The sequence below is a fragment of the Mastomys coucha genome, unplaced genomic scaffold (genome assembly GCF_008632895.1).
Source record: "Mastomys coucha isolate ucsf_1 unplaced genomic scaffold, UCSF_Mcou_1 pScaffold1, whole genome shotgun sequence".
Classification (NCBI taxonomy): Eukaryota; Metazoa; Chordata; class Mammalia; order Rodentia; family Muridae; genus Mastomys; species Mastomys coucha.
The window spans coordinates 26,830,383-26,839,130 of record NW_022196891.1 but is presented as its reverse complement, the minus strand read 5'-3'; the positions used below and the strand labels follow the sequence as shown (position 1 = coordinate 26,839,130).

Below are 8,748 nucleotides of genomic sequence, written 5' to 3'. Positions count from 1 at the left end.
AAAAAAAAAAAAAAAAAAAAACCAAACCCAAAAGACAAAAACCTACCAAGTCCAGTGTGTGTTCACATATCCACTGGAACATGGTCAAAGTCTTAGTGGCCAGGCAGGCGTGGTGCAAGGCAGAGCTGAGAGTTCTGCATCGCCACCTGAAGGCTGCTATCCGAATACTGGCTTCCAGGCAGCTAGGGTGAGGGTCTTAAACACCACACCCACAGTGACACACCTACCCCAACAAGGCCACACCTACTCCAACAGGGACACACTTCCTAACAGTGCCACTCCCTGGGCCAAACCTTCACACACACCAACCCAGGTGGTTCTTGACCTCTGAATTAGATCTGGCTGTCAGGAGGATCCACCTTGGCCTATCTTTCTGTTGTTACTTTGTTACTAGTTTTTAATTAATTTCAGCTGACTGATGGTAACTGCTTGCTTTGAATCAACACTTCTCTACAACGAACATCTTCCCAGACCCCCATCTTTGTTTTAACTTCTTACTTCTAATCTCTGTTTGGTTTTTGTTGCTGCTGCTGCTGCTGTTGTTGTTGTTATTATTACTACTTCTACTACTAGTTCCACATACTTTTTAGACTAGAAAAAAAAAAAATCTGTGACCCGTCTCCCCCTTCTGTGTTACTTCTAACGTAGTTTACTATTCTGAGTCTGGAGTATTACGCTCCGGGCTACCCCTAACATTTTTAAGGCCAACGTTTGACTATAAATAATAGCCCTTGGTCCAAAAACGAATGCCCCCTTTCCTACTACCACTGTGAGCATCCTTTGGCACACAAGTATGCAGCACAACCTACACATTCAAGCCATGTCTACCGTGACACTTAACACTGACCTCATTGTCCTTTGGATTAGAAGTGTGTGCTAGCAACAGTAACTGCTCGGAAGAATATGGTCTGTCTGTCTGTCTATGTCTCTCTCTCTCTCTTTCTGTCTCCCCCTTGCTTTCTTGCCTTCTCTCTCACTCTTTCTCTCCCTGTATGTATGTATGTATGTATGTATGTATGTATGAAGTTACAGGTGCGTGTATGTGATACTCACATGTGCACACATGCATGCATGGTACAGAGGATGACCTCAGGGGTTGCTAACTTTGGACTTTGGAGACAGTGTCTAAAGTGACCCATGGTTGCTAGATTTGAGTAAGCTGGCTATCCGTCAGTCCTAGGGATCTGCTTCTCTTGACCTCCCCACCTTTCCCAGGTACACACAGCCAAGCCCAACTTTTTAATATGTGTTTTGGGGACTGCTTATTCCTTAAGTACTTGTCTGACCAAGCTATCACGCAGCTCCTGTCTCCTGGTGTTTGATACCTGTTCACTGCTTGGCCTGTACTCGGATTGGTCTAGAAGTTCCTTCAACTTCTTTGACTGTTTTCCCCAATCAAGAATCACGTCTGTCCTCTCTCCATACGTGTGTTTCTGTGGTAGACTCCACACTGTGTTTGGACCGGACAACTGGGTTGTTCTTGCTTAGTTTAAAACGTATCATGAATTTGCTGATATTCTGCGCCTGCATATGTACATTTGAGGTTGTTTAATTTGACATGCATGTGTAATTATATTGTTTTCTCCATTAGCTTAATGGTGCTAAAGAACATGCAACCCACTGAACTTGCTGTTAGCATAACTGTCAGAAAGAGATCTCTTTTTACAGCATGACCATTATAACGTAGCTTGGACTTTATTTCTATTTTTAACTCAGCTGATAGTAAATTCTGTCCTGTACCTCATTGAGTCAATCTCTCCTAAAACATCTTACCCTGGAGGTGAAAATGGAGACATCTTGCCACGCCCCACAGGCTGGCAACCACTGTAATAGTCACTGTCAGTATCCGCATTTCAAAAAGGCTAAACTCAGAAAAGTGATTGATGTCTTAAATTTTTTAAACGTGTTTTAGTGTTATTTATTAAAAAAAAATGAAATAATCAGTTTTTCTTCATTAAAAAGAACGTACTTTGATTCTTTTTAAGCAATCTTTTGTCCAGACCCACCAAAAATCAACCATGGAGAAATGCACGGGGAGAGCGACTCTTATGTCTATAGACAGGTGGTCACCTACTCATGTGCCAAAGGCTTCACCATGGTTGGAAATTCTTCCATTTACTGTACTGTGAACAAGTCTGATCAAGGAGAGTGGAGTAGCCCAGCACCCAAGTGCATAGGTAACCTGCTATAATCTTCTTTGTGTATCCATGGTCTCATCTTGTATGTATGCATGCATACTGAACTGTCTGTGTGGCTTCCAAGACAAGTAAAATCATGGGTTAAAGGAAAAGATTTCCTGGTTAAAAGAATAGCAGCTTGAACTGGGCAGTCGTGGCACACGCCTTTAATGCTCGCACTCAGGAGGCAGAGGTAGGTGGATCTCTTGAGTTTAAGGCCAGTTCCGGGATAACGAAGGAAACCGTGTCTCAGTAAAGATAGCAGTGTGTCTTTCCTCTGTACTTCCTGAGACCAACTTGTAACTCATTATTAACATTGGCAACACCCTGAGTGGGCTGGGGCGGCTGTGGGGTGGGGTGGTCTCATTTTTGGTAGTCTCACTGTCTGTAGAGGAGCTTTATGGGAAAGGACCAACCTAGAGCACAGGGTCCATCACTCACCTGGGCATTGCCTCACCCAGGCAGCTGAGAGCAGAAGCCAAGTCACCGTACCCACCACACCCTGGAAGATTAGGAATGCATGGAAGGTTCTGGCAGAGCAGTTGATAGCTGCAGGGAGTTAGAGTGAAGCCCCAGGACTGGCCCGTGGTTCTAGGACCTGTGTGCTGCTGGCCTTCCTTATCACACTATCTACGGTGATACTGAGCCAGATCCTGCCTGCAAACACTGCTTGGCGCTCACTCTGAACTTTGTGTATAGAAAACCGAATTCCTTTCGATGTGCCCAAGGCACCGTGCAAAGATGGGTCCTGCTTTATTGAATAATCAATGCCGGAACCCTTAGACACGAGACCTTAGAGGGAGTTTGCTTTGGAAGGCCACCTGCTTCTGCCCCCTTGTTTAGTAGATTAATATTAGCATCAACAAGGTAGACAGAAAGAAAGAAAAAAAACCAGACTGATCTACAGTCACCATTAGAGAATTCCACATACCTATTCCCATAGATAAGAAAAGAGAAAAGGAAAAGAAAAAAAAAATCTTACTAAGATTAGAAGAGAGTGAGCACCAGTGGTTAGGGTTAAACAGATTTTCAGAGGAGAGCTGAACCCATCATGACATGTGGTCCTTTTCAAGTCGCCGTCCGGCTGCCCTTCAACCTTGGTGCTTTTTCTTTATAGCCTTCTTCCTGACTAATTTAGATTAGGCATCAGTGACCAAAGGGAAATTATCAGGAAGTTTAAGCTCCATGAGAGCGTACAAACCCTTTGGATTTAAAATAAGAATTTAGTGGGACAAAGAATAATTTTTATGGCCTTATGAGGGCCTCTGTAGAGACGTCACTACCTCCAGCCACGCCATTGCAGTTTGCCTGCGTGGCGGGTGCTGTGTTTTGTAGCACGAATTTTGAATCGTTCCTTATAAGTAGCCTTTGACATAGACATTTTTTTTTTTAAAAAAAAAAAATAGCAGGAGAAAACGTGTACACACCATCTGAACACTTAGAACATAGTGTCTGGTGGGCAGGGCGGGGCATCATTACTGGATATAACCTGTTGTCACTTCAGGGACAGGCCATGTGGAAAGAGACTTAACTAAATCCTTCTCCACAATGGATGCCAAGCAACCTACACTGGGATTTTGTTGTTAGTGTATTAAAATTGGCACATACTTATATAACTTGGGGGGTGGTGGTGGTGGTGGTAATGTAATGTTTCAGAGGGAGCATACGTAGTGTAATGACCTACTTAGCTTGCATGTTTATATTCTTCATGTTGGAATGAAGGAGACAAATCTTAGAAGGGTCAAAGACTCGATGAAGTTCAGTCCTACTTTGGGCTGCCCGAAAGGGGTTAGTACAAGCACACCAAAGGCAACCGGCAAGGAGTAAGCCTACAGATTCAGTAACTCATCCTGAAGACAAGTGACAAAGTAACTGCTGTTGTCTTTACATAAAAACCATTCTTTGGTGTGAGTGGAAGAGACAGTTTTTAAAGAGAAAATTGAGAGACATGTCACATAATGGGATGTTATTCTAACTTTTCTTTCTTTACACAAAAAAACCTTATATGTGCAATGATATTGCAAATAATGAAATATTAGTATAAGTCTAGTCACATATGGATATGATGTAGCTTCTACTTTTATCTCATATGTATGTATATATATATATATACATATATATGATTTTTTATAGCTATATAAAATCTAAGATCCACTAATGAGAGAAAAATGTGCAATATTCATCTTTCAGAGACTGATTTGTTTCACCTAGTGTAATGGTTTTCAGTTGTCTCATGAGAAATGAGACTGGGGAAATGGACAGGAATAATGGGAGAGAGGGAGAAGCTGGTGAATATTGTCAAAACATGTGGTATATTTATAGGGCATATCTTTATGAAACTCATTGGTGCGTATAGTTAATATGCATGGATTAAAAAGTGATATAGCAGATTAGGGGCATAATAAGGGCTGGATTTTTTAAAGTCCTATCTAGATGTATATGGGGAGAGAAAGAACAGCCATTGAGCAAATAATGACTAGGGAAGCTTTATATGGTCAGCAAGATGTAGCTGATTTTTAACTTAACATTGTTTTCTTTATAGAAAAATTCAAGAACCCAACTGGGAAGCCAACAGTTAATGTTCCAAGTGCAAGAATCCCCACAACGTCTCATAAACATGTTCATATTCCTCGTACAGAAGCTCCATCGACATCTCAGAAACCTGTCACAGTTAGAGTTCCAGGTACAAAAGTCCCACCAAGGTCTCAGAAACCCACCACAGTTCATGTTCTAAATACAAGAGTCCCACCAAGGTCTCAGAAACCCACCACAGTTGATGTTCTAAATACAAGAGTCCCACCGACGTCTCAGAAACCCAGCATGGTTAATGTTCCTGATACAAGAGCCTCACCAAAACCTCAGAAACCTACCAAAGCAAATATTCCATCTACAGCAGCCCCACCAACACCTCAGAAAACCAACACAGCAGTTGTCCCAGCTACAGAAATCCCACCAGCTCCTCAGAAAACCAACATAGCAATTGTCCCAGCTACAGAAGTCTCACCAACACCTCAGAAAGCCAACACAGCACATGTTTCAGCTACAGAAATCTCACCAACACCTCAGAAAACCAACATAGCAATTGTCCCAGCTACAGAAGTCTCACCAACACCTCAGAAAGCCAACACAGATGTCCCAGCTACAGAAATCTCACCAATACCTCAGAAAACCAACACAGATGTCCCAGCTACAGAAATCCCACCAACACCTCAGAAAACCAACATAGCAATTGTCCCAGCTACAGAAGTCTCACCAACACCTCAGAAAGCCAACACAGATGTCCCAGCTACAGAAGTCTCACCAACACCTCAGAAAGCCAACACAGATGTCCCAGCTACAGAAATCCCACCAACACCTCAGAAAACCAACATAGCAATTGTCCCAGCTACAGAAGTCTCACCAACACCTCAGAAAGCCAACACAGATGCCCCAGCTACAGAAATCCCACCAACACCTCAGAAAACCAACATAGCAATTGTCCCAGCTACAGAAGTCTCACCAACACCTCAGAAAGCCAACACAGCGAAAAGCTCAGGCACAAAACCAGCAAGAGCTCAGATGTCCCTCATATCAACTACTGAGTCTGTACAAACTCCACCAGTAACCCAGCATCCCACCACAGTTAATTCTTCTGCTGTCCAAACTACACAAACAACCCAGAGATTTGCCACAGCAAAACCTTCATTGACACAGAATTCGCCAGCAACACAAAGGCCCACCATTTCACACTTCTCAATGACCAAGGGTCTCCATACTGTTACACAAAGATTCACTTCTGCTCGTATTACAGCAACACAGCATGTCCCTGTTACCAAGACAACGGTGCGTCATCCAACAAGAACATCTACAGGCAAAGGAGAGTCTAACTCAGGTGGGTGGATTCTGTTCAGATTTCCTTCCTGTGGGCAGGTCTAATGTTATGATAATGGAAACATAACTAAGACTGCAGGGTTCAGCAGTCTCCAGCTGTTCCATAGACATGCACAATATGACGAAGATGGTGAGAGTCTCCTTAGAATCCGCAGAAAGGGACTTCGGTTTCTGACAGTTTGTGTTTTGGGCTTTTTTCTTGTTTTTGAGGTAATCTCATTATGTAGCCCAGGCTGTTCTTGAACTCTTGATACCCACTGCCCCAGTTTCCCCAGTGCTAGAAATACAAGGCCTGTGCCTCCATACTTGGTTTCATAGGTTTTGATCATAGAATATATTGTCATTTGTTTTCTATTTAAGCTTTTTACTCTTGTCTCTTGTCCTCAAGTCATATAACTAAATGCATGTAATATTTGCTTTGGTGTTCTAGAGCTGTCATGGCTTATGTTGACATTGGTAACTCTATCCAGCAGATATTATTAATGTTGATGCTGCTGAAGTAAATAATATGATTGTGTTCAAATATCTATCTATCTATCTATATCATGTATACATATAAAATTAGGTTTTTTTTACTTGTGAATGTTTGAGTTGGTTTTGAGGTCTTATGTAAATATATTAAGGTGTTGGCAAATTAATGAAAAGTTAAAATGTTGAGTTTTATAATTCTTTTCTCCCCCCTCTTATTTTTTTAGGTGGTGACCATTTTATATATGGTAAGTTTGACTCACAGGGAGTTAAAAGAAATTGCCATCACTGTGGGAAGCATAGTCCATATTTCTGGAAGAGAATCTTTTCTTATAACTGTCTCAGGAAAACTATCAAAATGCAGTGTTTCTGGTCACCTAAGGGAAGACGGGTAAATCCTTTTAATCGGCTTGTTTTGTGGACACCGTTAGGCATCCAGTACGCTCCTTCATCTTCTCAGCCGTGCTCCTGTTCTAAGGTTGTCTTAGGACAGCTTCAGGTCATTTGGCCAATCAGTCAGGTAGCATTGCGTGCCCGCTGTGTCAGTCGGTCATTTTAGGGGCAGAAGCAGCACAGAAACAATGGTCAACGTGGTTCTTATCCAAAGAACTTTATAGTGAACCAACCCTTTGACCAGTTTTAGGTCTCTGTCATAGGCCAAATGTGAGCAAGCGTCCCACTTTTAGTTATATTTTTCCTTCATCTCTAGTAATAGTTTTAAGCAGTATTCTCTTAAAATGTATTCTCTACACGCTCAATATAGTTGGCAGAGGTATAAAACGTCTTGTGTTGGCGATTCCTTTTAGCATTTGGCCAGTATTTTTCTTTGTACATTATATTTACTGTTATTCATTAATAAGGTCAACAACCCCTTGGACAAAATGGTAAGAGACATTGTTAAATAGAAAAATAGCAAAAGTAGCATACCAAAGTCCTGTGCGTCTGTAACTACCCTTTCATGAAGAGATGTTGACTTTAGCATTTTGTACTTCTTAGTGATAACCCCTTTTCATACGGGAATGTATTGGCTAAGAGACATGGCCTGAACACAGGCGCTCAGTTTCTATTGTTACCCGTACTGGTATTTGTCATTCTTAGTTTATGTTTAAGCTAAAGATTTACGTAGAGATTATCCTGGCAGGGGCAATTGCTTTTGTACATTTTCTATTTTAAATAGAAATAAATATATTCTAAGCTAATGAAAAAAAAAATCATCTCCTGATTGATTTGCCAAAGTGGTGAGTTTTAACACCTGAGTTTCTGTTGTTTACTCAGTGATATTTAGTGTAGATTTGAGATACTTGCTATTTAGTGTTTTTTTTTTTTAAATAAATTTAGTTTTTATGATGCTGGAGGCATAGTTCAAGCCTTGTATATATCAAGCATAAGCTTGGCTGATGAATTTCACTCCTCTTGTGTTACATTTGAAGTTCTTCAAGTGTGCATACTTCTTTTCAGGAAGCTTGTTTTAGGGTATATATTATAGTCTACCTGTGTTCTGACAGCTCATTCCTGCAGTCAGACATATGACAGGAGTTATTCCTTAGGTGTATCCTGTTAACTCACTTTAAAGAGGAGATCCGTATTTCAGGGAAAGTGTTTGTGTATTCATTTTTGTTTCTTTATAGACAGCTGGGAGTGCTTTAATATCACTTTCTAGTGAGTGCACAGAGAACTGAGCATCTCTGAAATTTTTATGCGTATATATCATTGTACTGCATTCTTACTCAATTCTGTTATTCTCAGTTGGGAAAAAGCTTTTGTCCATTATATGGTAATATACTAAAAATTTGTAATTTTTCCTATTTAATTCCCTTAAGAGAAGATGGAAATCATCAGATCTTAATTTGCATTATAAATGCCACTGGTGTGAATTTTAAAGGTTGTGACTCTTGGCTCTGCCAGAGTTCATTCCCTACCCATCTCTCATTCTTATCTTCTCTCTGCCAAGAATCTAATAAGCATGTTTTCCCCTGATTAACCACACCACATGAAATATTAATTCTGTTCATACACCATAAATCAGTCTATGTTTTCTATATGCCTGTACTTTTTACGTATATAAAAGTAATCTTTTTACTCTCTTGGGTTGGCTCTCTTTTGGCAATGCTGAGGTCAGCATAGTTTTATTGCTTTTTAAGTTGACATCATCTAGAAGATAAAGAAAAAAAGAACTTGGGCTTAAGAATCAGTCACACTTTAGTTTCAATCAGACTTTTTTTTTTTTTTTTTT

The 8,748-nt window shown here is 40.7% G+C and overlaps 1 protein-coding gene across 2 annotated transcripts in view; it reads left to right on the top strand.

The window, feature by feature from the left end:
* Positions 1–8,748, top strand: part of Cd55 (CD55 molecule (Cromer blood group)) — a 24,131-nt gene that overhangs the window by 7,986 nt on the left and 7,397 nt on the right. Inside the window, exons 6-9 of one of the 2 annotated variants that reach the window (XM_031381339.1) lie at positions 1,986–2,177; positions 4,720–4,860; positions 5,968–6,048; positions 6,743–6,763. In XM_031381339.1, the coding sequence (XP_031237199.1) occupies positions 1,986–2,177; positions 4,720–4,860; positions 5,968–6,048; positions 6,743–6,763 (435 nt within the window). Of the gene's footprint in view, positions 1–1,985; positions 2,178–4,719; positions 4,909–5,964; positions 6,049–6,742; positions 6,764–8,748 lie in introns of both variants that reach the window. The other variant, XM_031381347.1, reaches the window with a different exon arrangement.